We start from the raw sequence: 16,158 nt of genomic DNA on the forward strand, positions 1-16,158 counted from the left end.
CTAGACCCAATTTAGGCTGAAATATTAAAGACGTTTTATGCTTTGTTTAAGTTGGTAAGTGTTATGATTCCTGTAACAACAGACTTGCTGAAAACTTGACACACTTTTCCTTCTGGTGTGTCTTTGCATAAACTGTTCTTCTGCAAGATTAACTGATAAAATCTGAGTTATTCTGTCCCTACTCTCAGCTTGCATTTAAATCTGTTTCTTTTCTCTGCCTCTTTTCAAAGGTGCAGGCATACAAGAGCTAGCCCTAGCTAATGGCCAAACACTGTGTCTGAGTCCAGTCCCAGAGTCTTTTAACCTCTTGCTTCCAAGTCCGCATCTAAAGGCAAAAACAACCCTGGAGACGGGGCCCTCCCCCTGGCTGTGATAGGCTGCTTGGAATAGCAACAGCCTGTGTCACCGAAAAGGGCAAAGCCTTCGGAAATAGAAACAAAGTTGGTCACAAATCACATTGGCTTTGCCCGAAGTTTTTTTTTTTTTTTTCCCCCTCACTCTTCTTTAGCATGCTACCATGGGACAAGTGACCACTCCTGTCCACGGGGGAGGTCGGGGTAGTCTGCTGGCGAGGAAGAGGCTGTAACTCTACGTGGCCATGGTACCTGTTGAAAACACAGAGGGCCCCAATCTGCTGAACCAGAAGGGGAGAGAGGCGGAGACGGATGGCAGCTACGGAGCCAGCGGCGGCCGGCATCCTGCCTGTTCGGGAGGTAAAGTGGGAAGGCTGGGCTCGCGTGACAGACCAGAGGGGCGAGCTGTCCGTTTGTGTGCGTGTAGGTGCGCGCGCGCGCGCGTGTGTGTGTGTGTGTGTGTGTGTGTGTGTGTGCGCGCGCGTGAGCTCGCTGGATGCGTGGACAACGGGGAGAGTATCTGGTGGGACGCGGAATGACCTAGAGCTGTAAAGCGAGGATCGAAGTCTTGTTAGGATTTTTTTTTGGTAAAAATTAAAAAAAAAAAATAATGAGTTACATACCCACTGCTGGTATGATGGGTTCCATCAGTTGTGTTTACACAACACAATGTATAAATCTTTTTCATTTTGAAAAGTTTGGTCAACAACTTCGCTTGTAAACACACATACATTTTTCATTTATTGTTGCAAAAGGACAATACATAAACAAGCGAGCATTATAAGCACCCTTTTAAAAAATCAATTTTTTAAAGTGGGGTTCATAAAAATTATTAGTTATGTAATCAATGAACACTACTTTCTTTTAAAATTCCTTGCATATTTGTTCTGAACTTGTTATCCCAAGCCTGAACCCCCTACTTAGCTTGTTCCTTCTTTCTTTAAAACTAGTCTTTCAAACTGAAGTTTGTGGAATACTTTTTCCCTAGGGAGGTGAAATTTCGAAAAGTGGTCTTTGCTAACCCAAATGCTTTTCTTTACTTCCACATTGACAATTTCCACAAATACACTGCACACTTCTGGCCACCTCTTCCCATTCATTTAGTTTGCAAAGGAATAGAGACTGATTGTACTATAAGATAAAATCATTGACAAGTGATTCTTTCCTTCCTACTGCTCTCCTCAGCCCTGCTCTTTCTATCCTTGTATAATAGTCCCAGTTACCTATGGAAATGTCAACAGTAACCTAAAATGCTAAATGATACAAGGCATTTGCCTATCACCCTGGAATAAGTCTACATTCGCTTTTTATATTATGGGTTTGCCTGGCTTTGTTATAGAGTCCACATACCCTCCCACCAAGGTGAAGTGGCGCCTCCTCAGGAATGAAGAAACTGTCATTCTTCCTTGTCTTGGTCCATGCTCAGCTTCCTCTTGCTTTCCCACTTTTACTCAAGCTAGAAGGGAGAGCTGGGGCCATTTTTCAAAATGGCCTCACCCTCTCTAAAACAAAGCTGTCCCTTCCCTAAGACTTTGCTAGCTCATTCAAAGTTCCTAAGAGCAGGCAAGAAAAAAATCTGTGCTAGGATAATGGGGGTCAAGAGAAAGAGTTAACAGTTCTTTTCTCTAAATCCCAGAGAAACTGAGCTTCAGTGTAGACAACAGAAGAAGCCCAGGTGATGGTGACAGCCAAGTGGGGTCAGTGATAAAATCACAAAAATGAAAAGTAATTCTGTCCAGGAGGGGCTAGTTACCATGAAAAATTGATTACTTAATTTTGATATGATTTTGAAAGCATGGTAGACCTTAACAGCTGATGTTGTACAAGTTTGTAATTATCCCCCAAGAAGGCGATGGGTATTTATGCTTGTAAAAATTGACTCCATGCTCATAATTTAACCTCAAGTGCAATTGTAGACAAGTGATAAATTAATGCTGTAAATTGGTGTTCAAGTTTAATTTTAAATGAACCTCGGTTATCTAGAAGAGAAGCCTAAATGTTTCCCTAAAGTCTCAGATGAATACAGATTTGATCTATGTTATATGTAGTTTAGATTGAGATGAATACATAATCTCTTATTATTACTTTTGTAAATTTTCCTAACTTGTCTTAAACATCTCTTGGCACTCATAAGAAATTATACACATCTATGTGTTAATGAATGAATGTGCATTCTTGCTGTACGGTTTTGACAAGTCATTTAGCATCTCCATTCCTTAATATTGATCTTTAATGAAGATGTTGAGGTTGGATGAAATAATATTTGTCAAATACTCATCTTAGCTTCTTTGCAGGTTAATTTTCCATAATTTCTTTCACCCATGGAATTCAAAGGATTTAAAAAAAAATGCTCAGTTCATGAAAACCAAAGGGAGATGAGTCAAATAGAGACTGTTGCTCTGTCCTTTTGGGAACAGAGGAAAGGAGAAGAGGGAAAGAGGTAACACTGGGGAATGATGATATTGGCCAAATTATATTCTATTGTGTGCATGTGCAAATATGAAACAATGAATCCCACCACTATGTACAACTATAACACACCAATAAAAAATAGAATATGCTCAGTAATTATCATCATATTTCTATATTTGAAGATAGCAACTTTTCTATATTCCTAGATGGGAAAAAATCAATCACAAAGAGGGATGAGTTATATAACCCAGGACGAGGTGATTAAATCATGTGAGATACTGAAAAACAAAACAAAATGAAAATCCTAAGCTCCACCATCAAGTCCGCCTTAATACGATTACACATAATGAAACATTTTGGCAGGTCTTCCGTGGCCAACTCTCTTAATTGGAAAGAATGCTTTGTTCCAACGACTAGAAGTTAATGAACTTAATTCATTTTCAAGAAGCTCTGACTCAAAGTGGTACATTGTTAGCACAATTTTCAGTGTTCATGGACCTATTCTAATTGATCTTCTAGGACAGTGCCAAGTTCAATTTGAAATCCTGGTACCCAGAGTGGACAGCAGATGCAGAGAAAGTGAGAGACTACACACCAGAGAATCTCACATCTAAGGAACGTGGGGCCAAATGATGGGCCATTGACCCAAGTCCACGCAGAGGCTGATGTGGAACTGACCTGGTGGCCCAGAGCTTTGATGTCTCCTAGGGAGAGAGAGAGAGTTCCCTTAAGTCTTCTTTTGCCCACATTAACACTGCCTTTTCCTCTTCTATTTGTCCCCAAAGTCAAAAACCAAGAGCAATATTTGTTGTTTGAGTGCAAGTCCTCAGCACCTCAGAGAACACCCTGGAACCTAGAATACCCAGAACTGGGCTCCTGGACCCCCCTGAAAGGGCTGCACTTTTTCTCTCAGAAGATGCCTCAGTCAGGAACTTAAGAAATAACAGAAGGAAACTCTTCAGCAGTTGTTCTCAAACACCCTGTGAATTCCCATTGGAAGCTGAGGGATGATCCGTATGTTAGATATCGTCGTAGATTGGCTCCTACTGAGGGCTGTTATCTTAGGTCTAGCTTAAACTGGGCCTCCTTAAATTCAGTCCAGCACAGAGGAAGTCTTCCTGTCAGAGAGATGGAGGAGACTTCTGGGAACAAACTCATCCCCAGGGAAGAGAAAGTCAGTCCAACCAGCTTGCCTGACAATAGAGCTTTGGTGGTGGGAAGCAGGATTCTAACAACAGGTCAGTTAACTTGGGCAGAGCCAGCCTGGAGCCAGGGCCTCTCAGAGCTTGTGAGAAGTTAGGTCATCCCCATTTTCCCAGGCTTTCTATATATTAAACACGCAAATGCCAAAACCTGTGAAAAAAAATTGTTAATTCTTTAAAAATGTGCAATGAACAAACAGGTGACTGATAGTAACGGCAACAAGTTGTTGTGTGTATCATGATATTCCCAAGAAAATGACAGGATTTATAGCCATGTCAAGTTATGAAGAACTAGAGCTTCTCATGTCTGGTAATGAGATCAGATTTAAAGATAAACATCTCCCTCTTTAGTCCAGTCAGCACCTCTCTAAGACTGTATATTTAAACTTGGAAATCACATCAAAAGTCTAAATTTGAGACTTTGCATGACGAGGAGCCTGGAGCAAATGACCCCTCTGGGGCCTCTCAGAAAGGGAGAAGGCACTAAACAAACATGGTGGGATTTGTTTCACCGAAAACTCCGCAAACTCCCGGTGGTGGTTTTTGGCACACGCAGCAGGAGCAGTGCTCTTGTTGCTCTCTAAGGACACGTCACCCAGAGAGGCAGAGAGGTTGTCTCTTGCCACAGACCCCTCCCAACGACAGCAGCAGGAGGCAAACAGGCCTTGGCAGGGCCTGGCAAACATGGATATGGCCAGCCCAGGAACAGCCAGCCAAGCCCTGGGGCCCACCTGCACAGGCAGAGCTTTAGCCGGCACACATCAGCATGCCTGAACTGGTTCTTGCAGCCAGTGTCCATTCTGATGGCCAGAAACCTCTGTCCAAGTGGCTGAATAATTTCAACACCACCTTCTCTCTACCAGGTGGGCAGCAGTAGCAGAGGCAGCAGAGGTCCCAGGAACGGAGTAGCTGCTAGGACCCTGAGGTGGGCCCACTGGTAGAATCCTTATGCATTCTCAAAGAGGTAATTTTTGGTGTTCTGACACCAGCTGATAGAAACAAAGCTCATCATAGATTGAATACACTGTGGGACAGCCTGAGGAAACAAATGTAATGTGTATACATAAAAGATGAAATCGGCCAATTTTAAAATATAGCTTTTACTTGCTGTAGATATGTGGGATTTTTTTTTCATTCAAGAATAGCTAGTCTTCAAACCATAATTTTATAGGTAGCATTTTCTCAATAGAAAGAACCCAAGTACTATTTAGCCTCAAAGTTAAAAGAAAGTTCTGAGAGCACCAAAGGGACCCTCCACTAGTATGCAGCTAGCTCTGGCTGCTAAGAGACCCGGCAGCTATTTACTCAGAGTGTATAAGCAAGAACTGGTTTTATGTGACATTTAAGTTAAGCCGAGTTGAAGCTTTCTAGTTCATTTTTTTCCCCCTCATAAACAATCTCTGCCAGAAGAGTGCATTATTGAATAATTTAAACGGTGCCCTGGAATGATGGTGAGAAAGGAGAAGTTGGATGATTCCTTCCCAAGGGACTATTTGACCATACCTCACAGGACAATTTCTCATCCTATCTTTCCTCAAAAAAGACCCAATTTCAGTTAAAATCATAGAAATGGAATCCTCTCAAAATACTTCCCAGTTGAAATGAAGTCAATTAACCTTCATAATAAATCATAGATTTATATGAGTGATTTCTGTTTTCTTTTTCTTTCTTCTCGTTGGCACTATTTTCTTTTTCCACTTGTAGCACAATCATTTATGTATTGCTAAATGGCTATGCATCAGCAATATACTAATTATTCTATACAATTTAAGTAAGTATAATAAGACTAAAATAATTGATCACCTTAATCTAAGTTTAGCAGTTTCTATTGTTTTTGAACAATGACTCATTTTTCAATGACTCTGCCTAAGTATCAGGGAGGAAAATGCAGTCCTTTGTTTGACTTACAGGAATATTTTTTTTCCTTAAGTAAATTTAGTTTAATTTAACTTTGAACTGTTCAGTTGTGATTCCCCTGGAAGTAATTATTTTTCAAACAACGCATGACTCAGGTCTGCCTGGCAGTTTGGAGCTGTTAGCAACGTCTATATCATTATATACAAAATGTTTCCACACTTTATGGAAGTTGGAGTTGAGAGCTATGCGCTAAGCTCTTTTAGAAACTTGCTTGAGATGATATCTCAGCTTCAGAGGTGCAAGACTTTTTAAGAATGGGAGAGAGCTGCAATTTAGATCAATTTGTCTCATGAGAAAGCAGCCCTACACTAATAAAATGTTGATTTTTAAAAAATTTCCACTAAGAAACTGAAAATGTAGAAACCACAAGGCAAAAATCACATGAAGAAACTTTTACGATGCAAGTCCAATCATGTTGGTGCTGCCAATTTCGAAAACAAAGAAATTCAAGAATTTGTGAAAAGGCACAATTGTTAGGTTGGAAACAAGGTATCATTTTATTTCCTTTGCAATCAGCAAGACAGATTGTTTCAAAGTTTTACTTTCATATTATGAAGATTTTAGCACATGGATTCAGATTAAACAAACTTTTGTTAAATGACTGAGGGCCAAGTGCTTTCATTACTATTTTTTCCTTCTTATCTTTATTAAAATGAGTCCATGAGGTGTATCCCAGCTCACCATTGGAAACTGAGGCCAGCAGCAGCTGCCAATTACCAAGTACTGACTGCCTTCTTCCTTGCATTCTTCTATCTCATTCATTCTCACAATTCTACAGATTACACAATACCGTTATCTTTGTCTTACCAGTGAGGAGCAGAGGAACAGAAAGATTAAAGCCTTGCTGGGCCTGTCAAAGTCTAGCTGGCAGCTATAGGCACTCTGATTCAGACTCTTCACCATTCAGCCTAGAAACCTGCTGGAGAAAAGCAAAGTGACTTACCCCATGTAGAACTGATAGTAGGTGACAGCATGGGGATCTGAACCTCAATATCGTAAACCCAGTCCAGGGTTTTGCCCTCTTGACTAATAATATCAGTCAGCATTCTTTACTTCCAGTATGTCTAATCTGGGAATTTAGAAACCAGTTACACTCATTTCATAACTGATTGGATTCAATTTTAGCTAGTTCCCTATTTTTTCATTTGGCCTTTTGTTTTCTGTAAACATTTAAGTTCCTGGATAAAATATATATTATCATACATATCAGATTTCTGAGCTGTCTCATTGTGCTTAGAAAGTACTGTGTAATCCATAGTAAATTGGAATTATGCTCCCTATATCTCCAACCTATTCATCAGTGATAACATAAATGGGGCGATGAATCCAAATGTGACCTAGGAAACATCTCAACATGGTGCTTATAACCACCAAGGCTGGTTTTGCTGACCATCTGTGTAAGCCTTGTACATACATGCACATAGTACATACATGTTGGTTATATGAGCACAGGAGTGAAGAAGGGCTGATTGAACTGAACTAAAAGGTATTTTAATCCATGAAACATATACTGTGTGAGAGGCGCAGTTGAATGCTTCAGAGTAAGGATATTGAGGACATTATCCCCATCTATAGATTTTACCAACTCATCAGAAAGATAAAAAAAAACTACACAGCTACAGTCATGCACTGTATATTGATGATTTGTTTAACAATGGGCTCATACATGATGGTGGTCTCATAAGATTATACTATACCTTTAATGTACTTTTTCTATGTTTAGATACACAAATACCATTGAGTTACGATTGCTTACAGTATTCAGTACAGTGACATGCTGTACAATTGTGTAGCCTTGAAACAATAGGATATGCCATATAGTCTATGTGTGGAGTAAGCTAGACCATCTAGGTTTGTATAATTAAATTCCATGATGTTTGTATGAACAATGAAATTATCTAACAACATATTTACCAGACTATATCTCTGTGGTGAAGAAAATATTGAGAATCTACTAGGAATCAGATATGATGCTATGTCCTGGGGCCCAATGGTAAATAAAAGATATCCAGAAACTGCAGATGCTGATTGAAAACTGGGGAAAAAAAAAAAGAGAGAGAAGAGTTCAGGAATTCTACAATGGAGAGGTGGCCAGGTACATAATACCATGATGATGCACAGAGGAATGAGTCTGGCCAGTTCCTGAAGCCTCTTGGAAGACAGTATGACTAAGTTGAGTCAAGAAGGCATAACACCATATAAATACAGTCACCTCATACTGTACAAAGTGCCAAAAACATATAGCCTCTTCAACAAATGGTGCTGGGAAAACTGGAAATCTATAAGTAATAGCAAGTTAACCCCTGTTTGTCACCCTGCACAAAAATCAACTCCAAGTGGATATAAGACCCCAGGCATTAGATCAGAAACACTGTATCTACTAGAAGAAAATGTAGATCCAATACTTCAACATATTGGCTCAGGAGCTGACTTCCTAAACAAGACTCCTAAAGCACAAGAAAAAAAACTCAATAAATGGGATGACATCAAGTTTAAAGGCTTCTTCATAGCAAAAGAAACAATGAAAAAATGTGAAGAGAGAGCTTACAAAATGGGAGAAAAATCTTTGCTACCTGTGCCTCAGATAGGGCACTAATTTCCAGGAGATAGAAAGAACTCAAAATAATAATAATAATAATAATAATAATAATAACCCAATCCATAAGTGGGCAAAGGAACTGAACAGGCACTTCACAGACAAAGAAATACAAATGGTCAATAAATATATGAAAAAATGTTCAACATCTCTAGCAATTAGAGGAATGCAAATTAAAACTACATTGAGATTCCATCTCACTCCACTCAGAATGACAATCAAGAATACAAGTAACAATAAATCTTGGCAAGGATGTGGGGGAAAGTGTATGCTCATACATTGTTGGTGGGGCTACAAATTGGTGCAATCTCTATGAAGAGCAGTCCAGAAATTCCTCAAAAAAATTAGGAATGGAACCACATTTGAACCAGTTATCCCACTCCCTGGCATATATGCAAAGGACTTAAAAATTAGCATACTACAGTGACGAAGCCACAACAATGTTTATAGCAGGTCAACAATAGCTAAGCTATGGAACCAACCTAGGTGCCCCTCAACAGATGACTGGATAAAGAAATTGTGTTACATATACACAATGAAATATTACTCAGTCATAAAGAATGGCTTTATGACATTTTCCAGCAAATGGATGGATCTGGAGACTCTCACGCTAAGTGAAATAAGCCAATACCAAAAATCCAAAGGTAGAATTTTTTTGCTGATATGTGGAAGCTAAATCACAGTAAAGATCGGGAGAGGGGAAGAAGAGAAGTTCTGTAGGTTAGACAAAGGTGAATGAAGGGAAGGGAGAGGGGATAAGAATACAAAAGACAGTGGTATGAATCTGACATAATTTTCCTACATACATATGTGAAAATATGTAAGTGAATCCCACCATTGTGTACGCCCACTAGAATGTGGTCCTAATTAGAATAAGATATATTCCATGCTTGCGTAACTTTGTCAAAATGGATTCTCCTGTCCTGTTTAACTAAAAAGAACCAATATAAAAAAAATTAAAAAATGATCAAAAAGAAACAAATAAAAAAATAGGAAGTATAACTGAAGCCAATAGGTTTACATACTATCTAAGCTGAGAAAATAACATATATACAAGGGAGAATGGCATGTTCAAGGAAGTGCAAATATTTTGATAGGATGGGAGCACAGAATGTAAAATGAAGAAAGAGAACATCAAGGAATCTGAAGCTGTACACAGGAACCATGCTGAGAGACCTGGGTGTTGACCATGAAAACAGGAACTCCTGGGAAGAAGACCATATTAGTTTAGATAAATCAAGACAGCTGCTGCAAGTGATGGTATAGAGACAGAATTAGTTTTCATTGAAAAACCCCACCACATGCCTCCTGATTCTGCAGCTCTAAGGGTCACCATTCTTTCAATATTCAAATAAATGGCTACAGCCTTCTTGTGGTTAAACCCCACATACCTCCTAAGTCTTTTCTGCCCCTACCAGCCCGTGGTGCCCAGCACACCCAAGGTGCTGATTCTTCTGATGCTTCCTGGACCCTCTTTCTGCTTTCTCCGGATTCTTGCCTTCCCTTCCAGCCACTGGTATTTCCCCTTAACCCCACTCTAAGCCATAAGTAGACCATGGCCCTTTGCCCTTTGCAGTCCCAAACCCAGTCTTATAAACCCTCTGCAGATCGTTACTAATGATTTGAAAAGGGCTATACTGTATTGGACTATTAGGTGGGCCCATTCTTTAAACTTCTGTTGTTTAATCCCTCGAGGAAATTTCTCATAAAGTCACTTTCCTAAAATCAGCCTACGTTGCTCCCTAGGCTTCTCTCTCCATCCCCATCCACACAATTTGACAACTTATCCTGACCTTTTCTTTCATTTCTCCTATTTCTGAGCCCTTTTAACTTCACTGATATCATTCTCATTCTCTTTCTCTCCTCCCTCTTTCTCTCCTCCTCTCTCAAAAATTCTCCCTCTGTATTATGTAAAGCCCCTCAGCCTTTTCTCCCTCTCCCTTCTTTCTTCCCTAAGTCTACCCACTCACCATGAACATGCCCTGTGAGCCTCTGCCTTAGCATCCACCTGAACATCCAAACATTAATTGTAATAAGTACAGCGTTCTTCCTAGAAGGAAGAACTGTAAATCTAGCAATCCTTCTGCCTCTGCCTCCTCATTCCCTGGGATTATAGGTGTGTGCCACCACACCCAGTTTTAGAGGCTGAAAGTTCAAAATTGGGGAAGCATTAGTCTTGTCACTGGTGAGGACCAAAATGCAATGGCAGGTGGGAGGAAGAGATCACATCTCTAAATAGGAATCTAAAGAGTCAGGGGTCAGGTTCAAGTTTTTTTTAACTACTCACTCCCACCAGAACTCACTCCAGGAAGCCTCCTTCCTTTCCAAGGGCAGCACCCATGACCTCTAACCTCTACTGCTAGAGCCCACTTCTTCCATGTTCCCACCACCTCTGTATCACCACACTGGAACAAGAACTCCAACACATGAACCTTTGGGGGACAAACCACATCCACACCATAGCAACCTCTGATGATGAAGAATAAATTAAGGCAAAGGTAGAGCTAGCTGAGAACCGCGATGCAATTAGAGCTTTACAAGACAGGTGAAGGAGAATAAAATTACAAAAGCAGAATAACTGTCCCAAATCTGGGCTGTGGAGGATAAAATATGTGGAGGATAAATATGAGAGTGTAGATGAAAAGGTCAAGAGGATAGGTATGAAAAAGGAGAGGAACATATAAATAATTAATTCTAAACAACTGGACCAAAAATAAAAAAAAAAATTAGAAAACTTTTTATTTTTTGGTACTGTGGATTGAACCCAGAGGCACTCAGCCACTGAGCCACATTTCCAGCCCTATTTTGTGTTTTACTTAGAGACAGGGTCTCGCTGAGTTGCTTAGCAACTTAGTCTCGTAGTTGCTGAGACTAGCTTTGAACTCACAGTTCTCCTGTCTCAGCCTTCCAGGGGGCTGGGATTACACATGTGTGCCATTGCACCAGCCAGAAAAACCTTTTTTTTTTTTTTTTTTTTTTTAGTGGAAGAACTCAACAAGTACCAGAAAAATTCACAGGAAGGAAGGTAGAAAGGAAGGTGCCTATCTTTTTTTTATTTTTTATTTTTCTGGAATGTCAAACAATAGTTGGTGTTGAGGGAAGCCAAATTTCTGTTGGCCTGAGTTTCACGGTGTGTTAGAGGGAAGACTGGGGTTCAGAGAAGAGGTGGGGATAATTGTTAGGTAAAGGCTAGAGCCTAATATTACCATCACATGGGGCACCATATGTGGTCCAGGGCCCAAAGGCAGCATCTTGGACCATTGGTGGGCTGGAAACCCTGTAGCACATTCTCCATGGACATGTCCTCTGGGAATTTGTGGCAGAGCAGTCTTTTAAGCCAGAACACCTCCTTCCTGGCCTATCCTAGAGCCTCTCCTGAGCATGGTCTGTGATATGCACTCTTGCTCTTAAGGTGTTCCCAATCTAAGGCAGGAGACAGAAATAATTTAATATAATCCAGGTTGCTGTCATAGGATGCAAGAGAGAGGAGAGAGAGAGAGATCAGTGCTAACCCAGGAAGGGAAGTCTGGAAGGTTTTGTAGAGCTGGGGATATTAGAGCTAGATCTTCAAAGATGAAATCAGGTTTCCCCAGGCTGTGGAGGAAGATGGAAGACACTGGGGTATGGGGTTGAGCGGGCAAGGGGCAGCATGATGAGAAGCACAAGTGAAAGAATGCAGAAGTTTCTGGAAATAGCAAATGGTGCAGATGGGCCCAAGAACTGGTATGTGTACAATGATGTGGGGCTTGAAAATCTGGCTCCTGAAAGGGAACTGCTAAACACTGAGTATCATCAGACTGAAGTCCGCCATGACCTAATATTATGTATTGAACTTAGTCTGACAATACAGCTGTGGGAGGAGGGGACCAAGTACCCTGGAGTAGTGTTTCTATTCATTCAGTTATTAACTCAACAAACAATGACCATTTTCCTTGTGCCAAATGATTACAGGTGAGAACACAGATATGCATAAAGAAGGGCTTTGCCTTCAAGGAACTTTCTGTCAACCATGAAGGCAGATAAGTCCATCAATGAGTGCCTTACCATGGGACAGGCCCTCTGAAAATAGCCTGTGCACAGAGGGAACACAAAAGGGCTGGGAGCCACACAGCAGACTATAGCAGGGCAGGACCCAGACGTGACTAAGGGTGGTCTTCCAGGGGAAGGTGGCGCTTGAGATAGCTGCTGAAAGATGAGTTGACATCAAAGGTATTTGGGGAGAAAGAGCCAAAAAAGGGGGAACACAAACAGCAAGGCTATTTGGACAATTGCAAGTTGTTTTTTTTTTTTTTTTTTTTAACAAAACATGAAGGGGAGGGGGTTCTTTTAAATTTGTGAAGCATTCATAGTTGGTCAGCTGTATGTATAATTACCTGGCTGCCTGCCAAAGCAACCTGTATGTGCCTGCTTTTCAGCCTGCTGTGGGATTTAGTCAGGTGGCAAGTTTTTATTGTGTGCCCATTATGTCCATACACCATGGTAGGCATATGGGGGAAAAAGGGAAGGAGAAAGCAAGCAGAAACTCAAATATTGCGGAAAATGGAGCGTTTTTGTGTTGAGTGCTGGTTCCAGTTGGAATTTCATCTGACTCACCGAGAGCAGGGACAATGCAGCCATTGTGGAAGCCAGAGCTGCAATCTCATGGCCGGTGCTGCCCCCTGTGCCTTGTGCTGTGGGTCTCACCGCTGAATTGCCTAATGCCTCCGATTGTGAGCACATCTTCATATTACCTTAGTGAAGCGAGGTCACTGCCTTCGGAGGCATGCTGGAGACTTTCCTATTGCAGTGAGTGGTCTTTGAGCCAAGTGGCCAGAAGACACAGAATGAGCAGAACCAAACAGTCAATGGGCACCAAACAGTTCTACCTTGGTGATGTCCATGAATAGCTGAGAATTCCCTATGGCACTTTTAGGGAGAACAAGGATGTAAACGATGGGGGGACCCTGTGAAGCAAGGCCACAAATGAAATAGTGTTGAGGGCAGAGTGCTTGACTTCAGAGCTGGGGATTTTCTGAAAAGCAGTAATTTCAAATTCTCATTTTCCCTACTCCTGGCTATGGCTTCTCAGTGCACTCAGCTGCCCCAAACTCTAGCAGCTATGTTTAGGCAACACAAACCCCACCTTCTTGCCATCCCTTCAGACCACATCCTATTTCTTCTGCTCACTGCCAGATCTCTTGGAATAGTTACTGTGTTTCCTGGCATCCACAGAATGACATCTTCCTATCATCATCATCATTAACCAAAAAGTAGACACTCTTCATGATTTTTAAATGGGAAAGTAGCAACAGCCTCTGACACCCCAAGACTCTATCTGTAGCCCCGATGGTGTCTTGAGGTGTCAGAGGTTGCAGTCTTGGAATTAGGTAGCCTTATACATTGAATTAGAAAAGCTGAAAGGATAGCTTGAGGGTTGTGGTGAAATATCAGCAGTGGTAAGTCCCAGCAGTAAGGTGAGTGAGAATGGTAGTGTGAGGTGGCACCCTTTAAAGCATGGAAGAGGGAAGACAAATAAAATTCAGACTGTTAAAGCTTTAGCTTAATTCTGTGGCCTACAACAGCATGTTGGTAAGCTCTCCACCTGGGACTAAGATCATAGAATGTCCTAGTGCAACTTTTCAATCTTATAGGTCTAGAGATAGGTAAAATAGAAAGACAGGTAATAAGAAATTAATCTGTTATGTAACATTGAAGGTAAAATGTTTCATACCAATTTATGTGGAAATAGCTTTATTATGTCTCTGAAGTGGCTCAGTGTTAAGTTTCAGGGACTCTGACAAACTGGGATGGCTTCCAGACCCTTTGCACACATCCCCGTTTGTCAGTGTCCTACAAGCCCTGGCTGAAGAACTAGGCAAATGACCTAAGTCCAGAAAGCAGCGGCAGAAGCCAGATCCCTCTTCTCTCAGGAGGTAATTTCCCCAGACTGTAGGAAGCAGGCTTTGTGACCCCCATTCTTTTGACTTACTTCCCCTACCCCTGTCCAAGATATGATAATAGAGCATCAAAGGAAGGAATCCTTGAAACTTAAGGAGTTTTTTTTTTTTTTTTTCCATTGAAAGAAATGCTCTTTCTCATCTAATAAAAGGGAAAGCAAGGAAGGGGAAGGAGAAGGAGATGGACAAGGTGGCAAGGACAATCTTGTACTACACAGTCATTCTGGGATTCATTTCCCTGTATCCTTAATTCAGAGGCCCTGGCTGCCCTTGGTCACTCCAAATGGCCTTCCAATGCCTCACTTAATGTGTCTTCCAAGGGTTTCAAGCTCCAAAATTTCTTCAATCAGAATATCAGAGACCAATTACCAATTGCCAAAGACACACAGGAATCACATACCAATCATGGATAAAAGGAGTAGTAAGTAAAGGTAAGAATAATAAAATATTCTTTTCCAAATGTGAAGATTCTGCCTACTCATTCTGTGGTCGAGGAACTGTTAATAAGGGTTTTAAGACTATATGGGAAAAAGAATATGTGGAAACTGAAGGCCTGAGTGATACCGAATGGCCTAAAAGTACTTTATATAAGAGACCACTTCAAAGTCATCTTGCATATAAAACCAGTACATGATAAATAATAGATAATGGAAATATCATCGGGTAGTTCAGTTTCTTGGGAGAAAGGGGTACATTTGTTTATTACCACTATTTATGTACATGGTTCAGCCTGTTATAAAATGGTGATGAATATTTATTTTCTGATTAGCTAAAGAAATTACTGATTTAATTTTAATTTAATGGTCTAATGCTCACAAATCAGTTTTATTTAATAAGAATTACTGCATTCTTTTTAACCCCTCCATCTAAACACTCAGTGTTTTTTTTTTTTTTTTTTGGTTTCTATTTATGGAATTTTGGAATCTCCCAATTACCATATCCCACCAGGACCCTGTAGATGGAAAATACCTTGGAAAATCTGTGATGAGAAGAGATTTATATCGGGGCTGGGGATGTGGCTCAAGCGGTAGCGCGCTCGCCTGGCATGCGTGCGGCCCGGGTTCGATCCTCAGCACCACATACAAACAAAGATGTTGTGTCCGCCGAGAATTAAAAAATAAATATTAAAATTCTCTCTCTCTCTCTTTCTCTCTCTCTCCCACTCTCTCTTTAAAAAAAAAAAAAGAGATTTATATCACCTTCATTTGACCTGCTTTATTCCAGGAGAGCAGAATAACATTTCCAAAATATAGTCTCCTCTCCTCCAAGGCAGGGTTAAATGGGCCTGCTGACTGTCTGCCCTAAGCAGTTGTTTCTGGCCCATGTTCTGCTTCTTCCCCTCCTCCTTTGCTGGATCCTCTTCCTTTAATGTCAGAATTCTCCAAGTCCCAGTCCTAATCCTGCTTATTCTTTTGCCCTATTCTAAGTGATCTCACCCATTTTCCTATTTCTGACTCCCAAATATATATCTCTAGCATTGATCTGCCTTTTCAACTCCAAATCTGTACATCCAACATCCACTACTGGACATTTGTACCCAAATATCTTCCAGGTAAAACAAGCAAAGCATTTTAGTTAAGTCCTAAGTGTAACTTTTGATGTTTGTTCCTCTTTTTATCACACACACCCAGTTCTTCCCTGTGGTGTTGTATCGTCCCATGTGGCATACAGTACTGCATACAGCAAGTCAAATACTGTGCTCAAAGCACAGAGTCGTCTTAGGTCCCAGAACATTCACCCAC

The 16,158-nt window shown here is 40.9% G+C and overlaps 1 protein-coding gene across 2 annotated transcripts in view; it reads left to right on the top strand.

Annotated features, from left to right (window-relative positions):
- The first annotated feature begins 406 nt into the window (after positions 1–406).
- The window catches only part of Slc2a12 (solute carrier family 2 member 12), a 52,511-nt gene continuing 36,759 nt past the window's right edge, over positions 407–16,158 (top strand). The window contains exon 1 of one of the 2 annotated variants that reach the window (XM_040283354.2): positions 407–713. In XM_040283354.2, coding sequence (XP_040139288.1) covers positions 599–713 — 115 coding nt within the window. In that variant the 5' untranslated portion in view covers positions 407–598. The remainder of the gene's footprint in view (positions 714–16,158) is intronic. The other variant, XM_005329777.4, reaches the window with a different exon arrangement.

The sequence above is a fragment of the Ictidomys tridecemlineatus genome, chromosome 8, assembly GCF_052094955.1.
Source record: "Ictidomys tridecemlineatus isolate mIctTri1 chromosome 8, mIctTri1.hap1, whole genome shotgun sequence".
NCBI lineage: Eukaryota > Metazoa > Chordata > Mammalia > Rodentia > Sciuridae > Ictidomys > Ictidomys tridecemlineatus.